The sequence below is a fragment of the Moschus berezovskii genome, chromosome 4, assembly GCF_049115385.1.
Source record: "Moschus berezovskii isolate FMDL1 chromosome 4, NW_MosBer_1.0, whole genome shotgun sequence".
In the NCBI taxonomy this organism is placed as follows: Eukaryota; Metazoa; Chordata; class Mammalia; order Artiodactyla; family Moschidae; genus Moschus; species Moschus berezovskii.
In genome coordinates, this window is record NC_142463.1 from 64279438 (window position 1) to 64301667 (window position 22230).

Genomic DNA, 22230 nt, shown 5'->3' on the forward strand with positions numbered 1-22230 from the left:
TAGTGTTTTTGAAGACACTTAAAAATAAACCTTCAAAGTCAGCTGCAAGTCTTTTATTCTACAGAAAGCTATAGAAAACTATTACTAAACTTATAATTTTAAATAAACTATTTTGCCGACCAAGGTCTGTCTAGTCAAGGCAATGGTTTTTCCCGTGGTCATGTATGGATGTGAGAGTTGGACTGTGAAGAAAGCTGATCGCCGAAGAATCGATGCTTTTGAACTGTGGTGTTGGAGAAGACTCTTGAGAGTCCCTTATACTGCAAGGAGATCCAACCAGTCCATTCTAAAGGAGATCAATCCTGGATGTTCATTGGAGGGACTGATGTTAAAGCTGAAACTCCAATACTTTGGCCACCTCATGAGACGAGTTGACTCACTGGAAAAGACTCTGATGCTGGGAAAGGTTGGGGGCGGGAGGAGAAGGGGACGACGGAGAATGAGATGGCTGGATGGCATCACCGACTCTGTGGACATGAGTTTGAGTGTACTCCGGGAGTTGGTGATGGACAGGGAGGCCTGGCGTGCTGTGATTCATGGGGTCGCGGAGAGTCGGACACGACTGAGCGACTGAACTGAACTGAACTGATTTTGATCATTATTTGATACTTAAGTTTGGATAACCTATAGTGACAAAGAGCAGTTCTGTAGTAGACTGGGAAAGGGAGGAACATGAAGGGCAAAATGAAAAGATTACAAAGGTGAACAAAGAAATTTTGGGGTTTGATGGGTAAGTTCTCTATTTTGATTTTGGTGACTGTTTTACAAGTTAAGCATACGTCAAGAATTATCAAATTGTACAATTTAAATATATGCAGTTTTGCTGTATATAAATTATACTTCAATAAAACTGCAAAACAAAAGCAATGTTTTATATAACCAACTGTTTTTTTGGTAAACAACAGCTGTCAACCATTCAAAGAACCTCAGAAAATTTGTACTCAGATAAAAATCAGCAAAACTCAGACTTCAAAACATTTTGGAGATAATAACATGACTGTGATTTGATACTTACCTTTAGATAAATATCACTGTAGGTACTCACTGTCTATATATTTGACTTCATTTAGAATTCTAATGAGCACCTTAAAGAGTATCTAGTCATTCCTTCAACACATAGTTACTATGTGTCAAGCACTGTTCTTGGTACTGAACCTGGTTTCATAGAATGTATATTTTGGAGACTCTTTACCTTAGATTCTCATTTCCTTGTAAGTTTGTGGCAGGGAGTGAGAAGCTGTGTGATTTAAAAAACTGATTTATATTGTTACTGGGAACTGGCATATATCAATTGCCCATGTTTGTTCTAAATACACAACTATGGGCCAGGGGCTTCTCAGCTTGCTCAATGGTAAAGAATTCGCCTGCCAATGTAGGAGACGTGGGTTTGATCCCTGGGTGGGGAAGATCCCCTGGAGAAGGAAATGGCAACCCACTACAGTATTCTTGCCTGGAGAATCCCATGAACAGAGGAGCCTGGTGGGTTATAGTCCATAGGGTCACAAAGAATCAGACGTGACTGAGTGCGCGCACACACACATACACTCACCCATGGGCCTGCGGCAATCTGTGTTTTTCTCATTCTCTGGTTTTCCAAATGGAATGAATATCGTGGCTATCTTGCTTTTTTCTAATATCACATACTGACTAGTTAAGATGTAGACTTAGATCTGTGCCTCACTGAGAATCCACCTTACCCAAAGAACCTGGCCTTGGAGCTCAAAGCAACAACTGAGCAATAGGTTGGGTTGTCTTTCTTTGGAGAAAGAGGAATGTATTTTCAGTTACGTGGATGGCTGCAGCATATTACCAAAGGCATTTGAAAACTATGTAAGTGGGAAGAAGGGTATCAGTTCAGTTCAGTTCAGTTCAGTCACTCAGTCGTGTCCGACTCTTTGCGACCCCATGAATCACAGCACGCCAGGCCTCAATATCCATCACCAACTCCCGGAGTTCACTCAAACTCATGTCCATCGAGTCGGTGATACCATCCAGCCATCTCATTCTCTGTCGTCCCCTTCTCCTCCCACCCCCAATCTTTCCCAGTATCAGAGTCTTTTCCAGTGAGTCAACTCGTTGCATGAGGTGGCCAAAGTATTGGAGTTTCAGCTTTAGGGTATACAGGGCACCAAAGGCATAAATTGTAGAGGACATTTCTTTTTATCTGCTCACCATCTCTTTGGGACATGACCCTCTTCCCCAATCTGTAGTGTGTGCTTCTGGTCACCATCGCAGTATTTAGGGGTAGGTAAATGATCCAAATCCTGCCAATTACAGTATTCCTGGTCCAGTGGATGTTGTGGTTGATTTAAAGATGACGTAATCCCAGTCAGATTGGCTGGAGTCCATCTCAGAATTTCTGCTATAGCTATACAGAAAGAAGACTGCTTTCCTTTTGCTAAAATTGATAACTCTGAGAGCAACATAACCCCAGAGTTGCCAAAATCCACTGTTTCCACAGTGTGTTGTGAATGAAGCCAACAGAGATAAGACAAGACTAGGAGATGAGGGTAATTTGATTAAATTTATCTAGTTCCTGTATCTAGTGAAACCTCTTGGCACATGCACTGCTGGACTTCCTGACTACATTAGCCAGTCCCGAAAACTGGCTGAAAATTGTTTGAGTTAGGTTTCTGTCATTTTTAATGGAAACAGATCTGACTAAAACACTGAACTATCTGCAGTTCTCTAAATACACATAGCTTCATCATATACCTGTTCTGGAATATCCTTGCCCTATGTTTGCATTTGGTTAAGTCTCTACTATTTCTTCATCAACCAGTCTTCTTAGAAGTCTGTCTTCCCTCCCTGCCCCAGGTTCCTTCATCACACAATTTGTTACCAACTCAATTATATCATGATCTGTGAAGCTTATCATAGTTCCTCTTAGTCAAAATCACCAACTTGTTCCTTTATATTCCCACAGAACTATTAACATGGCTTTTTAGTACTTTTTGCACTGTATTATAATTTGGATGTGTTTCTTAATTCCAATATGTGAGTTGAGGGAGGGAAATGAATGTCTCTTACTCATCTTTATACCACCAACATTTAACTTACTATGTTGCTGGAGACAATGCTCCAAAGTCTCGAATTTTGCCCATTACACAAATGAGGTACTTAGCCTTACTCTTACCAGTCTCTCTTCAGGGAATTTTGCATAGTAAAGAGATAATGTCTTCCCTTAGAGCAAAAGACAGCAACACTTATTGTCCAGATAATAATGTCTTTCTCTGGAACCCATTATTTTTTATAGCTGCCCATTATAAAAGATCTAGCTTCCCTCAGCTCAAAGTTCCTCTTATGTAATGCAACCCACTGCATATGCAAATATCATCCAGCTCTCTTCACATCACCCTCTGAGAAATGAAGATCACTGAGTCAGTGAAAATATGTTGATACTCCAGCAACTACTACTGCTGAGAGTAATAAATGAGCCTTTGTCTCTGTCCCAGGAGCCTTGTGTGTTCTCCCAGAATCTATGATATGGTTACGCTAACTTGTTCTCTTGCCAATAGGATAAAATATCAGATCCTTCACAGTCCCTGATGGTTCTAGTGATGAGAATGAAATAGTGGTGGAGAGACAGCTTTCTGGAAGAGAAAGTATGAGGGCTTCACCAGATGATAACAGGAAATGGGAAGAGTTCATGGGAACTGGCAGTGAACATGACCAAACTGTATAGTCAACCAGGCAATAAATTGTCCCCCACTACACTACCTGCTCAGAGGAGGAACTGGGAAAGATGGTTATAGACCAAGTACTGGGAGTAGGAAGTACCTTCGGAGACAGTTGACCTAGTTGTTGTTAGCTATTTTTTGGGTGGAAAGATATCCTCATCAATCTGTCGAGCAGCCTCAGGTCTAACTCACTGTAACAGTACTAAGTACTATTATTAACACTAACTGATAAGATTTATCCTAGGCTGGCAGAAGATTCCATTCCCTTTCAGACAGCACAGACTACCATCTAAACTGAATACGAAAAGATAGAAATTTGTGAAAACTATGGGATCAAAAAAGCAAGAGAGTTCTAGAAAAGCATCTACTTTTGCAGTACTCTTGCCTGGAAAATCCCATGGGTGGAGGAGCCTGGTAGGCTGCAGCCCATGGGGTCACTAAGAGTCTGACACGACTGAGTGACTTCACTTTCACTTTTCACTTTCATGCATTGGAGAAAGAAATGGCAGCCCACTCTAGTACTCTGCCTGGAGAATCCCAGGGACGGGGGAGCCTGGTGGGCTGCCATCTATGGGGTCGCACAGAGTCGGACACGACTGAAGTGACTTAGCATTTGCTTTATAGACTACTCCAAAGCCTTTGACTGTGTGGATCACAACAAACTGTGGAAAATTCTTAAAGAGAGAGGAATACCAGAGCACCTTACATGCCTCCTGAGAAATCTGTATACAGTTCAAGAAGCAATAGTTAGAACTGGACATGGAACAACAGACTGGTTCCAAATTGGGAAAGGAGTATGTCAAGGCTATATATTGTCACCCTGCTTATTTAACTTATATGCAGAGTACATCATGCAAAATGCCAGGATGGATGAAGCCCAAGCTGGAATCAAGGTTGCTGAGAGAAATATCAATAACCTCAGATATGCAGATGACACCACCCTTAATGACAGAAAGTGAAGAGGAACTCAAAAGCCTCTTGATGAAAGTGAAAGAAGAGAGTGAAAAAGTTGGCTTAAAACTCAACATTCAGAAAACTAAGATCATGGCATCTGGTCCCATCACTTCATGGGAAATAGATGGGGAAACAATGGAAACAGTGAGAGACTTTAATTTTCTGGGCTCCAAAATCACTGCAGATGGTGACTGCAGCCATGAAATTAAAAGACACTTGCTCCTTGGAAGAAAAGCTATGACCAACCTAGACAGCACATTAAAAAGTAGAGACATTATTTTATCAACAAAGGTCCATCTTGTCAAAGCTATGGTTTTTCCCATAGTCATGTATGGATGTGAGAGCTGGACCATAAAGAAGGTGGGGTGCTGAATAATTGATTGTTTTGAATTATGGTGCTGGAGAAGACCTTGAGAGTCCCTTGGACTGCAAGGAGGTCAGACCAGTCAATCCTAAAGGAAATCAGTCCTGAATATTCATTGGAAGGACTGATGCTGAAGCTGAAACTCCAATACTTTGTCCACCTGATGTGAAGAACTGACTCATTGGAAAAGACCCTAATGCTGGGGAAGATTGAAGGAGGGAGGAGAAGGGAACGACAGAGGATGAGATGGTTGGATGGCATCACCAACACAATGGACATGAGTTTGAGTAGTCTCCAGGAGTTGGTGAGGGCCAGGGAGGCCTGAGGTGCTGCAGTCCATGGAGGGTCACAAAGAGTCAGACACGACTGAGGGACTGAACTGACTGATGGGCAGAAAGCAGGCAAATCAATACAACTTTCACTGGTTTACCTGGGAGATGAGGGGGAAGGTTCCATATTTTTTTCCACAATACCACTGACATTAGGATTGACTGGCTACTGAATACTGTTTCTGACACAGCTTGGAATCAAAGGCCTTATACAACTGGCACCATTCTACTTTTTACAACTTTATCTGTCACTCTGTACCAACAGAAGGAATCTGTATCAGCTAGCCAGTTTTATTCACTGTAAATCCACCATGAATATTGTTTAGAGCCTAGATGTCCATCTCTGCTCATGTGATTTACCCTGTCTGTACTGCCCTCCCCTTATTCTGCCCTTATTCATCAACAGTCTAATTCAAGATCCATCGTTTCCATGAACTCTTTACTAATTATCCTATCTCATGTTAATCTCTTTCTACTAACACCAAACTATAATAACTATTCTAATTCTCACATGATGCCATTATCATTATGTAACAGTATATGTACATATCTTGTCTTTCTCAAGCAGGCTGTAATTTTCCCCAAATTATGGAAAATACATACATTTTCAAATATATCCTACTGTGTTCACTGGGCACAGTCATACCCACTATAGGAACTCAAGAAATAATTTTTTTTATTGACTGATTTAATCACATTTTCTTTCAGCACTACCTTCTGAGCAACAACTAGGAACACCAAATTAACTCAACAAAACCCAGGTGGTAAAAGATGCCAAAGATCTAATTGGTTTAAATGAAGGGAATTCATAAGCACTAAGTTCTATTCAACTAATGTAGCTGGCCATCAGTCAGTCAGTCAGTCAGTCAGTCAGTCAGTTCAGTCGCTCAGTCGTGTCCGACTCTCCGCGACCCCATGAATCACAGCACGCCAGGCCTCCCTGTCCATCACCAACTCCCGGAGTTCACTCAAACTCATGTCCATCGAGTCGGTGATGCCATCCAGCCATCTCATTCTCCGTCGTCCCCTTCTCCTCCCGCCCCCAACCTTTCCCAGCATCAGAGTCTTTTCCAGTGAGTCAACTCGTTGCATGAGGTGGCCAAAGTATTGCAGTTTCAGCTTTAGCATCAGTCCCTCCAATAAACATCCAGGATTGATCTCCTCTAGAATGGACTGGTTGGATCTCCTTGCAGTATAAGGGACTCTCAAGAGTCTTCTCCAACACCACAGTTCAAAAGCATCGATTCTTCGGCGATCAGCCTTCTTCACAGTCCAACTCTCACATCCATACATGACCACGGGAAAAACCATTGCCTTGACTAGACGGACCTTGGTTGGCAAAGTAATGTCTCTGCTTTTTAATATACTATCAAGGTTGGTCATAACTTTCCTTCCAAGGAGCAAGCGTCTTTTAATTTCATGGCTGCAATCAGCATCTGCAGTGATTTTGGAGCCCAAAAAAACGAAGTCTGACACTGTTTCCACTGTTTTTCCATCTATTTCCCATGAAGTGACGGGACCAGATAGGCAGCCTTATTCTGGTTAAGTTCACTAAAGTGCTGAAACAGACATTTAGAAGCACAACTTGACTTTATATGAGCAGAGTCTCCAAATGAACTTCAGTTTTGGTCTCTAATGAAGACCACCCTGGTAGAAAAAGAAGACCCACTGCATGACCACTTCTGGTATCCCTGTGATTAGCGGTCACTTGTGCAGTAAACAACTGGCCTCATTTACCAAGAACATCATCCAAAATTCAACTACTTGGAAATCGCTGTAGCCCAGGGAGGTTAACAGCTGAATAAACAAACATTCTAACTATCCTGCTACCACATTTGAAGGGGTTTCACTGCCAGAACTGGGAGAAAGCATAAGGTCAGTGCTCAAAACTGATATCATTATGGTTAAAGAAAAAGAAAAGAGTCTGGCATAGTATTTTCCATATGTTTTTATAAAAGACAAAGAACTATTATGGAAAAAAAATTAAACTATGTTTTAAAGTACTTGTTTTGAGATACCACTAATATTTATAATTCTGCAAAAAGCTGAATGCACAGGTATATTTACTTCTTTGTTACAGAAATTTAATAATTCACCTGGAATAAGCAAAATGCTAAGAAGCAAGAAAAAAACATAAGTAGTCTGAAGTGACATTTGTTCAGATGATCTTTAATGATGAACAGTTTTTTCAACGCCAATGTCAAATTCTACAACTCAAAATTCATTGCATTAGTTTCAGCTTTCTATTTAGTGTTGAAATGTAAATGTCCTTGAGAGGGAATTATATTGCCCTTAGCTGTTAATCAGTTAATGATGGGAGTGAGATATATTTATTAGGTCTTTCTCTAAAAATAGGCTTTGACAAGAAGGGTAAATTATGGAAGGAAAAAGATACACTGATTGTTTGAAACAGATAAGAACTCATGCCCAGAGGGAAACAATATACACAGGAGAGACCAGAGGCCTCAGGAAAGAAATTCTTTGGCTATTTCATAATTTTCTCTGAGAACTACACTGATCCTAGACTATTAAAGAATGGCCTCATTTTTTATTTTTATCAAACCTAATTAATCTTGATGTTTGGGAAAAAGAGACAGTGGGGGCTTTACACAGTCTGAATTTAGTATTCAATTCAGTTCAGTCACTCAGTTGTGTCCGACCCTTCATGACCCCATGGACTGCAGCGCGCCAGACCTCCCTGTCCATCAACTCCTGGAGCTTGCTCAAACTCATGTCCAAACTCTTTAAAGTTAAGGCCTAATTCACCTTTTTTTGTTTGTTTGTTTTTCGTGATTAACATAAAATAGGTGTCTCTAGGACTTCCCTGGTGGTACAGTGGATTAAGAATCCTCCTTGCAATGTAGGGGATATGGGTTTGATCCTTGATCCAGGAAGATTCCACATGCAATGGAGCAGCTAAGCCTGAGTGCCACAGCTACTGAGCCCATGAGCTGCAACTACTGAAGCCCTTGTGCCTAGAGCCTGTGCTCCTCAACAAAAGAAGCCATCAAGGTGAGAAGCCCACGCATTACATACAGAGTAGCCCCTACTCTCTGCAAGTAGAGAAAGCCCGTGAGCAGCAAAGAAGATTCAGTGCAACCAAATAAATAAAATAGGTATCTCTAAAGGATCTATTGAAAATTAGTAACTTAGATTTGGATTTTCTCTTAAAGAGGAGCCAAAAAGGCAAGGGTACTCCCATAGTTAGGTGGACTTTTGGTTCTAAGGATCAGCCAGTCACTAACATCTACATGGGCTTCCCTGAGGGCTCAGTGGTAAACAATCTACCTGTCAATGCAGTAGATGTGGGTTCAATCCTTGGGTCAGCAAGATCCCCTGGAGAAAGAAATGGCAATGCACTCCAGTATTCTTGCCTGGGAAATACCACGGACAGAGGAGTTTGGAATTCTATAGTACATGTGGTCATAAAAGTCGGATATGATCTAGCAACTAAACAACAATACACATCCACATAAGTGCCAATCAAATTGTATGTGGAGAGAATGTCGGAGATTAGCACCATCATTCAAGATCTGAATGTGGGATTTGTGCTCTCTATTAGAGCACTGTTTAATTTGTCAGACTGGCCCCTACAGAAATCAGTTTTATTCTTGAGAATGACTGTAGACCGCCACAGCCCCATTTACAGCTGCTGTCAGATGTATTGAATAATATTATCACCCAAGCAGATGACTGAGACCCCCTTCACATGATGTGTAATCATTGATTTGGCAAATGCACCCTTTTCATTTATGGTTTTTAAGAGACTGAAAGGTAGTTTACATTCATGTGGGCCCTTTTCAATCTAGAAGTATCAGCAGTTCATTTTTACAGAGACAGGTATTTCAGGTAAGTGTGCCTTTCCTCCCTTTATAGGTTTAACTAGCACCACTATCTAGGGAATTACAGAATACCTGATCCACAGGCATGGATCCTCACAGAGCACAGCATCTCTACATTGAAGGAGATATAAAAGTGACCCCCACAGTATGATCCATTTGTCTTAATCCACCTTGTACCATCTAGAGGTAGCCAGTCTCATGGAACATTGGAACTGCCTTCGAAAGTTATAACTGAAGAACCAGCTCAGAGGATGCAGTATGAAACGAGAGTACCACCCTCTGAAACAGTGTATTTGTTAAATCACAGACCTCCACATGACGTTTCGTCTCTAATAGGAAGGATACACAAGTTTGGGAACCAAGAAGTAGAAGTGGGTGTGGTCCTATCTGCCATCACTTCTAGTAAAACAGGATAATTTTTCCTTTCTATCCCGACAATCTTGGACTTCACAGGGATGGAGATCCTGATACCCAAAGGGGCTCTCCCTTGACAGGAATCACAGAAAAGCTCTTAATAAACTAAAAATTATGGCTGCTACCACAGCATTTTAGATTTTTTATGACAAAATATAAGCAAACAAAAAGAGAGGTCACCAACTTGGCACGGTTAATTGACTGAAAGACAGGAGGAAAAGGAGGAAAGACTACTTCATACCAAAGAGGCAGGAAGGAATTTATGTGGAATTCAGGTGATACAATGGAACTCCAAACAAAAGTTCATCCCCGAGGTTTAGGTTAACCACTAGACAAGTCACCAAGACTTACTGAGAAGAAGAGGAGAGTGAAAGGGATTTGAAATGGATAGTGAAGGAGGGAAAAATAAGTACCAGTTGTGGCCCCAATGTAACTGGATTGACAATAGCCATAGGACATCCCATTAAAACAAACAGACCTATTAGACCAAAAATAAGTGGTGATACAGCACATGAAAAGATGCTCAACAAAAACAAACAGCCCAATAAAAAAGTGAATGGACAGAAGATCTAAATAGACATTTTTTCAAAGAAGACATACAGATGGCCAAAAAGCACAAGAAAAGATGTTCAACGTAATTAATTATTAGAGAAATGAAAACCAAAGGCACAGTGAAGTATTACTTCACACTGATCAGAATGGTCATCACCAAAATATCTACAAACAATATATGTTTGAGAGGGTGCAGAGGAAAGAGAACCCTTCTACATTGTTGGTGACAATATAAATTGGTACAACCACTATGAAAAACAGTATGGAAGCTCCTTACAGAACTAAAAATAAAGCTACAATATGATCTAACAATCCTACTCCTTGGTATATATTCAGAGAAAACCATAATTCAAAAAGGTAAATGCACCCCAAAATTCACTGCAGTACTATTTACAATAGCCAAGACATGGAAGCAACTGAAACATCCATCAACAAATGAAAGATGTTGTATGTATATACAATGGAATATTACTCAGCCATAAAAAGAATGAAATAATGCCATTTGAAGCAAAATAAATATAGTTTCTTATGCTAAGTGAAGTCAGAAAAAGACAAACATCATATGATGTCATTTATATGTGGAATATTAAAAATGATACCAATGAACTTATTTTACAAAAAAGAAAATAGACTTACAGACATGGAAAATAAACTTATGGCTACCAAAGGGGATAGTGGAGAGGAGCAGGGAGATAAATTAGGAATTTGGGATTAACATGTACATACAACTGTATATAAAATAGGTAAACAAGGACCTACAGGGAATTCTACTCAATATTCTGTAATGACCTCAATAGGAAAAGAATTTAAAGAGTGGATATATGTATATGCAAAACCAATTCACTTTGTTTTATACTTAAAATTTACACAACATTGTAAATCAACTAAACTCCAATAACAATTTTTTTAAAAATTTAAAAGAACTACATGAGGTGATGGATATACTAACTATCTTGATCATGATAATAATTCCACAATGTATATCAAGTCATCACATTGAATACTTTTACAAATGTAATTATATTTGCTGATTATTCCCGGTTATTTTTCAATGAAGTTACAAAATATCATAGAGCTTATCATTAAAACAACATGACAACTGTGTAGGAACAGACAACCATTCAAGTGGAACAGAAAACAAAGTTCAGACATAGACCCCAAAACCATGAAAATTTAGTATATGATAAGGGTGACATCTTGAAATCACTGCTGCAAAGACAAATTGCTTAACAAATGGTTTTGGGACAACTGAGAAGCCATTTAGTAAAAGATAAACTTAAGCATATATATTGCAATATTCACACACACACACACACACAAAAACAGGTAATTTGCTCAAGATACTCAGGCTATCTCCTCAATTCTCATTCTCTATTAACTTAAGCCTTTTGTCATTCAATAATTAACAAAAGCTATCTCAGAAGTATACACCTAGGACCATCATTTTGGTCCCTTATTTAATAACTTTTACTGGATTGTATTTTGACATTGTGATCAATCTATGCTCAAATATGGAAATCACACAATATCATGAATTGCTGCCCTTCTTTTGTACAGGCAATACATTTTTATCCAAGGGAGAGAAGAGAAGCCTAAAACTGACTGTGTTTCATTGTTTTGTACCAGTACAAAGTTCAGACTCAAGTTTGCAATTAATTTCTGATAAATTGTACAGAACGTTGTGGCTATGTTGTGTGGAAAAGGTTTTTCAATCTCAGCTGAGTTTTTAATTCAAGTCAGAAGTTATGTTACTAGCCCCCAGTCCCTTCCCTGGTTACTCTTCACAAAACTGTTTGAGTATCTTCCTTCTGCACACACAAATTTTTCCCACTCTTGGGATTTAGTCTCCCACTTATAGAGAACACAGACTCCATCCTATTGGCCTCTTTCAACATCTTTCTTCTTTTGAAACAAGCCCCTACACTTGTGCTCTGCAAAACTTCTTTATTCTCAATCTTCCTTGCTTTTTAAAAATGCACTGAAGTCTGTGAATTTCCCTCTAGGGTTTGGGTGTTGCTTTAGGTACAATATTGGATTTTATATTGATTCGTTACTCAATTATAAATATTTTCTAACTTCTGTTGTGATTTTTTTTAATTCTCATGATGTTTTTAAGTTACTGAAGTTTATTTTACTGCTCTTAATACTGTCAATTTAAAACTTAATCACACTGTAAACAGAGAATGACATTCACCTTCTGGAGGTGAGTGTCCAGGAATAGTATTTTTGAAACTTTTTTTACAAGTCCTAAATAATTTCATCTATTACAATTGCTTCATTTAATACTTCTATGTGGAGTCTTATACCAACATGTTTCTCTAGTACATTCTGAGTTTCAAGTCTACAATTTTCTATACGTTTATGAGACTAATTTCCTGTATATCCCATAGGCACTTTCAGTTCAGTTCAGTCGCTCAGTCGTGTCTGACACTCTGCGACCCCATGAATCACAGCACGCCAGGCCTCCCTGTCCATCACTAACTCCCGGAGCTCACTCAAACTCATGTCCATCGAGTCGGTGATGCCATCCAGCCATCTCATTCTCTGTCGTCCCCTTCTCCTCCCGCCCCCAATCCTTCTCAACATCAGAGTCTTTTCCAGTGAGTCAACTCGTCGCATGAGGTGGCCAAAGTATTGCAGTTTCAGCTTTAGCATCAGTCCTTCCAATGAATACCCAGGATCGATCTCCTTCAGAATGGACTGGTTGGATCTCCTTGCAGTCCAAGGGGCTCTCAAGAGTCTTCTCCAGCACCACAGTTCAAAAGCATCAATTCTTTGGCGATCAGCTTTCTTCACAGTCCAACTCTCACATCCATACATGACCACAGGAAAAACCATAGCCTTGACTAGACGGACCTTTGTTGGCAAAGTAATATCTCTGCTTTTTAATATACTATCTAGGTTGGTCATAACTTTCCTTCCAAGGAGTAAGCATCTTTTAATTTCATGGCTGCAATCAGCATCCACAGTCATTTTGGAGTCCAAAAAAATAAAGTCTGACACTGTTTCCACTGTTTCCCCATCTATTTCCCATGCAGTGATGGGACCAGATGCCATGATCGTAATTTTCTGAACGTTGAGCTTCAAGCCAACCTTTTCACTCTCCTCTTTCACTTTCATCAAGAGGCTTTTGAGTTCCTCTTCACTTTCTGCCATAAACATGGTGTCATCTGCACATCTGAGTTTATTGATATTTCTCCCGGCAATCTTGATTCCAGCTTGTGCTTCTTCCAGCCCAACCAAATTAAAACCAAAGCATTATCTCCACCCGCCCTAAATATCTTCCTCCTTCTTTTTTATTCTGTTTTTATAATGAAGATCTCCATTCTCACCAACTGTTCAAGCCAAAATTATTATAATTCATTTTTTATTCCTTTCTCACATGAGTTGAATGAACTGGACTGCGATTCAAGTGCTGTGAATCATATTTCCTAATTATCTCTTGAAGCTGTCCGTTCCTCTCTATTTTTACAGGCCCTCATCATCAGCCCCTTGGCTTTGCATTATCCTCCCAAATAGCCACAGTCTTGCCACCTCTCCTTTTTCTCCTCCTTGTCATCTCTCCCTGTCTGCTTCTCTTCTTTGTTCCATCTACCACTTATACATTGAAATACATTTCTGATAACTGTATTCCTTTGGTTAAAAATTTTTGATCACTGTCTACAGGATAAAGTCTAAATATAGCACAACATATATGATCATTTACCTGAGAAAATTCATCTACTATGCAACGAGAAACTTTTCAGGCTTTATATATGATTAAACATGCTATTTTAAATTCTTAGACACACAATTCTATTAAGAGCCTAATGTTAAGAAGGATTTAAATAGAAGTTCTGCCTTATATATGAAATCTTACATATTATATTTCTATGATCAAGAAGAAATTATGATCTGTGGATTTGGCCCCATTTCCCAAAACAACCTTGCACCACTTATTGAGAGAACACAGGTTGCATCTTTAGCCTCATAAACAATTTAAATAGGTAAGCAGTGGCCACAGGACTGGAAAAGGTCCTGTTATCATTCCAATCCCCCAAAAGGACAATTTCAAAGAATATTCAAACTACCATGTAATTGTGCTTTCTTCACAAGCTAGAAAGGTTATGCTCAAAATCCTTCAAGCTAGGCTTTAGCAGTACGTGAACCAAAAACTTCCAGATAAAGAAGCTGGGCTTCAAAGAGGCAGAGGAAGCAAAGATCAAATTGTCAACATTCACTGGATTATGGAGAAAGCAAAGGAGTTCCAGAAAAATAACTTACTTCTGCTTTATCAACTATACTAACACTTTTGACAGTGTGGATCACAACAAACTGTGGAAAATTCATAAAGAGATGGGAATACCAGATGACCTCCTGAGAAACCTGTATGTGGATCAAGAAGCAATAGTCAGAACCAGTCAAGGAACAACTGACTAGTTCCAAATTGGAAAAGGAAGATGACAAGGCAGTATACTGTCACCCTACTTATTTAATTTACATGCAGAATACATCATGCAAAATGTGGCTGGATGAAACACAAGTTGGAATCAAGATTGCCAGCCAGGAGAAATATCAACAACTTCAGATATGCAGATGAACCACTCCAATGGCAGAAAGTGAAGAGGAACTAAAGAGTCTCTTGATGAGGGTGAAAGAGGAGAGTGAAAAAGCTGGCCTAGAATTCAACATTCAAAAAATAAGATCATGGCATTCAATCCCATCACTTCATGGCAAATAGAAGTAGAAAAAGGGAAGCAGTGACAGATTTTATTTTCTTGAGCTCCAAAATAACTGCAGATGGTGACTGTAGACATGAAGTTAAAAGAAAGGAAAGCCATGACTAATCTTTCCTATTTGGAAGGAAAGCAGCTTTGACAAACCTATAAGCATATTAAAAAGCATATGACAAAGGTCCATATAGTCAGAGCTATGGCTTTTCCAGTAGTCATGTATGGATATAAGAGTTGTTCCATAAAGAAGGCTGAGCAACAAAGAATTGATGCCTTTAAGTTGTGGTGCTGGAGATGACACTTGAAAGTCCCCTGGACTAAAAGGAGATCAAACCAATCAATACTAAAGGAAATCAACCCTGAGTATTCATTGGAAGGACTGATGCTAAAGCTGAAGCTCTAATACTTTGGCCACCCAATGCGAAGAGCCGATTCATTAGAAAAGACCTTGATGCTGGGAAAGATTGAGGGCAGGAGGAGAAGTGGGCGGCAAAGGACAGGATGGTTAAATAGTATCACTGATTCAACGGACATGAATTTGAGCAAACTCTGGGAGATAGTGAAGGACAGAGGGGCCTGGCGTGCTGAAGTCTATAGGGTCACAAAGAATCAGATATGACTTAGCAACTGAACAACAATAAAAGGAGGAAGAATTGGTATATGTTGGGACTCAGTACCTTCCAGGACTCAAAGACAATTAGGCAATGTTCTGAATGGTGACTGAAAATCATAAAATTTCAAAAGCAACAGAGAAAAAAATTTCTAGAAAATTAAGTGATGAGTGAAAACATGGCCCATGCATACTTTAACCTGGCTTTATAAAGAAAAGGAAACAATCTTAAACCACACTGATAGCAAGGAGATGGCACACTCCTTCTAGGATACATACCATATGTAACTAAAATTACAATACAGTAATCCATGTTCATAAAAATAACCTTTAAAGATAATAAAAGATCAGTTAGATTCTATATCCTCAGTATGATGAAGACAGGTAAATATGATTCATTCCAGGAATATTTTCAGGACAAATGATTAAAAACGATTTATGCAGGCTCATAAAAAAAAGATAAACATATTAATCAGTTAGTTACTACTTTAATTGTCTGTTAATAATAAATTTCATTACTATAAACAATTTCATTTCTCCCAGCATCTGACATCAATACATTGCTTTTTTTACTTCCTATTACCTATTATTAAAACTAGATGCAGTTATGTTGTTTTGATTTTTGAACCATTAACCTCTAATATGTTTTTAAATTAGACTGTCAGTAAGAATAGACATTTGCTAAAAGAAATTAGCCAATTCTGAAAGACAGCTGTGGAGTAAGAAACAGACCTTAGAGTTTACAAAAAGAAGGAGAAAGCATCAAGATAGTACTATTCCTAGAAACTCCGCCTACTGTTTTGACACTATGGGGACTTTATTGATCTAATTTATTTATTGTGAAGTCAAATCCACTTTCTCAGTGTTACTGCTGCATCTATGACTCTGAATTAGATGTGAATGTGTATTTATATGTTTTGTTGTTGTTTAGTCACTCAGTCGTTCCAACTCTTTGTTCCCCCATGGACTACAGGGTTATATACTTATGTATGCATATATTTTGGTTTATATTTTTGAACTAGGGTGAGCTTCAGAAATTTATCTCCATGTAGTATATCTTTAACTCCTTAAATGATTTTTTAAAAAACTTAAATGTTTCATCTCATAAATTTATGTCCTATGTAGTCTTGCAGAAAAGAAAAAGCCCCTCTACATCAAGGATGAAGCCAAAGTAAGAATTTCAAAGAATATACTATACAAGCAAATCTTATGCATGTACGTACTCATGTTTATTCTAGAATATGAGATCCAAATGAAATACGCACATTAAAAACTTGGAAGCAGTCTGCATTAAAAATTCAATGGCATTTATGTTCTGAAATTTGGTTGCAAGCCCGAACTATGTGTTACTAGTAGTTGTTGTGCAGAACAAATAAATCAACTGTGATCTAACCAGAACTATGTGGCTATATGTTTTCTATTTTCTGGAGATCACTGTCGCATACCTCCCAACATAACAGAAAACATTTAGTCCAAACTGTTTACAAAGACATAAACTTTAAAGAGAATTTTGCTTAAGCCTATTATATAAAAGGTTTAACTAATCAAGTTTAATTGTTATGACATTTATTTAAATTAATTACATTCCCACCAAAATTTTACCTCTGGTCCTGGAGGGCCAGATGGCCCTTGGGGTCCTGGGTCACCTGTTTGGCCCTACAATGTGGAGGTTGGGGGAGAGAGATCAAAGTATAAACATTAATTTAATAAATATGATTGAAAAAGGAAACATATAGTATGCAAAAACTGTTAAATATGTCACACAAAGTTGTAATGACTTTCTGGCAAACAGCAGTCAATATATTATTTCAAAGTTGTAATGACTATTCAGAAAGACTTAAAATCATCATCATTGTATGAAACTTACTATATAAGATGTGTATTGATCTATACATATTTATCCCGAAATATTAGAGATACAAATGAAGGGAAAAAATTGTGGTGTGGGTATGTGTTATCCAAAGATAAGAGAATAAAGTTTGACTTAACCAAGTAGTAAACTCTAGATAAGAACTGCTTTCATAAACAACTAGAATTCCAGGATAGCCTCTGAAAAATTCTCTCTCCTTTGATAACTATAAGGGGCCTGATTTAGTAATTAAGAATCACCTGGATTTAAATGCCTATTGCTTAATCTCTCTCACCCTATTTTCTTACCAATAAAACAGGAATAATAATAATGTTACTAACAGTCTTACAGTCATTGTGAGAAATAAATGAGACAAATGTAAAGTGTTAAGCACAGTGCTTAGCACATAGAAAGTATTCATTAAATGTTAATCAGTTTTATAACTATTAATCCTTCCATTCACATCCTCTCTCATCTCCTGGATGTTACCTAGAGTTCCTAGATTGCTTTGATCCTTTGATTAAACTTCTGAAGATTTGATTTCTATATCTCTGCAGCCATTTTCTGACATTCAGGTTAACAATGTGAAATCAGGGCTGGAGAAGAAGGGTAAAAGCCTGATCCTGGAGAGGGTTGGTGATCCTCTCAAGAGTTGAAACTACAGAACATGGAAGGCCAATAGTCTGATATCCTTGTTTTCATTAAAACAACTGAGTTCATTAATTTTGTCATATTAAATTTCTATGTGAGCTTCAAATCTGATAACAGGTCACAGAATATATAAAATTTCTTGAATTTATTATACATAAACTCTTATATATAACATGGGTTTATCCAGTTTCCAAGAAGTAAAGCATAGTTTTCCATATGTACTAAATTCATCCTTATACAGCGCTACAGCCTCTGGACTTAGGCAATACACAATCAAACCTAGAAAAAAGTAGTAAAATATTATGCAGAAGTTTACTTCAGTTCCCCTAAATAAACAAAATTATACTCCATAGTGAGTATCTAAGGGAGTCAAATTCTTGAAATGAAAAGTACCTCAGATAGAAACAGTATTTTCACTGAGGCCCTCTAGTGGCAAAATCTAAACAAGATGCTACATTTACAAGCTTGAAAAAATGGAATAGAGCAGGCCTTTGTTATCAGAAAAGTTGATCCACAACCTGATATTTAAGAACATGAACTTGTGGAATAATTTTATTTATCCTTCAGAAAAATTTTCATTTTGAAAAATTTCAACTGCAAGTTTCCTTGAATGTCAATTTACCTTTATAAAAATGTAAAGAACTGAAAAATGATTAAGTAAACTTCCATAAATGGTAGCAACTTCTAGCTAAAAAATGAAAAGGACATAATTGACTTTGTTTTTTCTCTTTTAAAAAAACAGTATTTCTTAACTTCATATAGGTAATTTTCTCTAGTTTTTAAATACTTGCAGGGTAAAAGTTTCCTTATTTCAGAATGTTAAAAACCTTCTAGATCAGAACATTCTTTTATCTTGAAAACATTCTTTCATGTTACAACTTAGATCCATTGAAAACAGTATCAGTGACACTAACATTGTAGATAACAGAGAACCAAAAGTAGGAGACATAAAAGAATAAAGACATTCATATGACTTCGGCATTCATTGCATGATAGGGAGCAAATGGTTTAGATAGACACTAACTTGTACAGTTTATTTTTAATACAGTTGCTGATTTTTGTAAGAAATTTTTCATTAAACATGTGCCTCTTTCCATAACTAGGAAAGGTTTCCAAGTCAAACATCTACAATTTTTTAAATAATAGTAAGATACAAACAAGTGATAAAGTGAGAGTCTAAAGTCAAGGTGGTCTCACAAATAACAATTCCTAACTCTCTTATCCTATCTTTAGTCCAAAGTACATATTTTTCAATATTTGATAAAACAAACAAAAAATAGTCAGCTGTCTCTGACCAAAGTAATCCCTGCTGATATTAACATTTTTTATTAGAATAGTACAGAATGTATAATATGAACAAGTAAAAGCCTCACTCTCATCATTTCATGCTCCCTGAATCACTGCCTAAAAGTACCACATTAGAGTGTCCAGTGACTCCAGGAGGAAAAAATTAAAGGTTTTAAGACAACATGTTAAAGGTGAAACAGGAAGTCTTTGCTTTAGCTTGGACTAGAGAAACACTCGGAGAAGGCAATGGCAAGCCACTCCAGTACTCTTGCCTAGAAAATCCCATGGGTGGAGGAGCCTGGTAGGCTGCAGTCCGTGGGGTCGCTAGGGGTCGGACGTGGCTGAGCGACTTCACTTTCACTTTTCACTTTCCACTTTTACACATTGGAGAAGGAAATGGCAACCCACTCCAGTGTTCTTGCCTGGAGAATCCCAGGGACAGGGGAGCCTGGTGGGCTTCCATCTGTGGGGTCACACAGAGTCGGACACGACTGAAGTGACTTAGCAGCAGCAGCAGCAGCTGCAGAGAAACACTGCGGAGAAGGCAATGGCAAGCCACTCCAGTACTATTGCCTAGAAAATCCCATGGATGGAGGAGCCTGGTAGGCTGCAGTCTGTGGGGTCGCTAAGGGTCGGACACAACTGAGCTACTTCACTTTCACACATTGGAGAAGGAAATGGCAACCCACTCCAGTGTTCTTGCCTGGAGAATCCCAGGGACGGGGGAGCCTGGTGGGCTTCCGTCTATGGGGTCACACAGAGTCGGACACGACTGAAGTGACTTAGCAGCAGAGAAACACTGATAAGCATTATTGTTAAGAGAGGAAAATATTAAAAAGTCACAGAGCTGCAAGGAATCTTATGTATAATATAGTCTGACACTCATTTTAAACATCAGAAACTAGATACCATGGTGGTTAAATATCCAATGTCACAGCAGGTCAGTGTCAAGGCTGGAACCAAAATCTACATCTCTGTTATTTAGACCAGCTATTCAGCCTTTCCTAATTTCAATAAATATGTAATCATTGTAAATTAAATCAAAGAGTAAAGAAGACATTAAAAAGGTTTACCTGATACAAGCATGATATGACTAGTTTTATCAAGTAATTAATTATAAAGCATGAGAATAATACCATTTATTACTTAGTACTGGCCTTAGAAAATATGTCATACCATTTCATTATTATCAAAAGAAGTATTTTGCTAACACTGAAGATATTTAAAGCTCCTTTTATGTGGTTTCAAATCATCCTTGAAAAATAGAAGCTTTTTGTTAGCTTGACCCATTCTCCTGCCCCTTATGAGATTCACATCCGTGGCACAAGTCTGGGTATATTGTTAACTGAGTGATAAGTAGTAAAGGCAAATCTCACCATCAACGTATCATTAGACAAATAGATGCCAACAATTTTCAAAGAACAATTGTTCTTTGGATTAAATAATTCCTGGGACATGTATATAAAATGCTGTCACTGTTAGAAGTCATAAGGAATGGTGATGTAAAGCTATGTAACTTAATGTTGCTTGCTGCTGCTGCTAAGTCGTTCAGTCGTGTCCGACTCTTCGCGACCCCATGGACTGCAGCCTACCAGGCTCCTCCGTCCATGGGATTTTCCAGGAAAGAGTACTAGAGTGGGTTGCCATTGCCTTCTCCATTAATGCTGCTTACTTTGAAGCAAAAATAAACAATCCAAAGATGAGAGGGTGGAGTTAGGGAAACATGGTGAAATTGCTCAGGAAAACACTCTTTTATAATGTTAGATTAATAAATTATAATTTTAAATCTAGTTTTTGGATCTGGAGAATTCCATGGACTGTATTGTCTGTGGGGTCACAAATCGGACACGACTGAGTGACTTTCACTTCATTTTGGATCTACAATCACAGTCAAAGAGTTGTAATCAATATTAAAACGCTAAAGCAATCTTAAAACACTGAAGAATAAAACACTATGGCACAGTGGCTAAGTGCATGGACTCTGACATATGTGGTCACCAAGGTTTTCTTGGGTGACTACCAACTAACTATGGGAGCTTGGGCAAGTTATTTAACTCTCCATGTCTCACTTTTCCTCATAGGTAAAATAGGAATAATAATAGTACCAACTTCATATGACTGTTTTAAGGACTAAATTAGAAGTATAGGTCTTAGAATACTGCCTGGCATTTTGTAAACACTCAGTGAATTTTAGGTATAATCATTACTATGATTTTTAATATGTAGATATATACCATTAATTCAAGTTTTAAGCACTCTATTTAAATGTTTTTAACTATTCAGTAACTTTAGTTTTATAGTTTACTGGGCTTCAAGTTAACTACAATACACGGTATCCTTTTATTTCAATTAATTGATGCTCAAAGATTTAAAAAAGACGAGGAACTAGAATATTTGGGCCCATAAGAGAATATGATATGCTATCTTTTCTTCAGAATGTTTTCTTAATGAAACAGATATTTGGATAAATTACAGTGTTATTTAAGGTTGCTTTATATTTTCTGGCTTAAAATCTACTGCTTAATTTAAATTCTATCTATAATAGATTAACCAAAATCTTTAAGGCTCATGGAAATTTGGTTTTGGACTGGGATGAAGGAGGTGAGGAGGGTGAGGTCCCATAATCTATGGAATGTAAGCTGAAAACTTCCAGGATTAGCTGTATTCTAAAACTGGAGAGAAAATGCCATACTGGTAGACTTAAACCCTACTTCTTCCATTCCACGAACACCAAGAGGTATCAAGATTCATGCCATAGTGTGCACATGAATGAGAAAGAACAAGCAAAAGTGCAAACCTACTGAAGGTCCTGGCTTTCCTCTCATCCCTGGTGGTCCAGGAAAACCCACAGCACCCTAAAAGAGCAGTAAGGAGAGAAGTTATTACACCACAGGAGGCAGATATGCCTCTACTTACAAACTATTAAAAAAAGTCACGGAATTATTCCAAAAGAAATTGAGAAAATGTTTCAAACAAGACATGCAGA

General features: G+C 38.1%; 1 protein-coding gene across 1 annotated transcript in view; it reads right to left on the minus strand.

Annotated features, from left to right (window-relative positions):
• COL24A1 (collagen type XXIV alpha 1 chain) overlaps positions 1-22230 on the minus strand; it is a 440433-nt gene that overhangs the window by 260592 nt on the left and 157611 nt on the right. Inside the window, exons 18-19 of the mRNA XM_055403313.2 lie at positions 22046-22099; positions 17060-17113 (exon numbers count right to left, since the gene is read on the minus strand). Coding sequence (XP_055259288.2) covers positions 17060-17113; positions 22046-22099 — 108 coding nt within the window. The remainder of the gene's footprint in view (positions 1-17059; positions 17114-22045; positions 22100-22230) is intronic.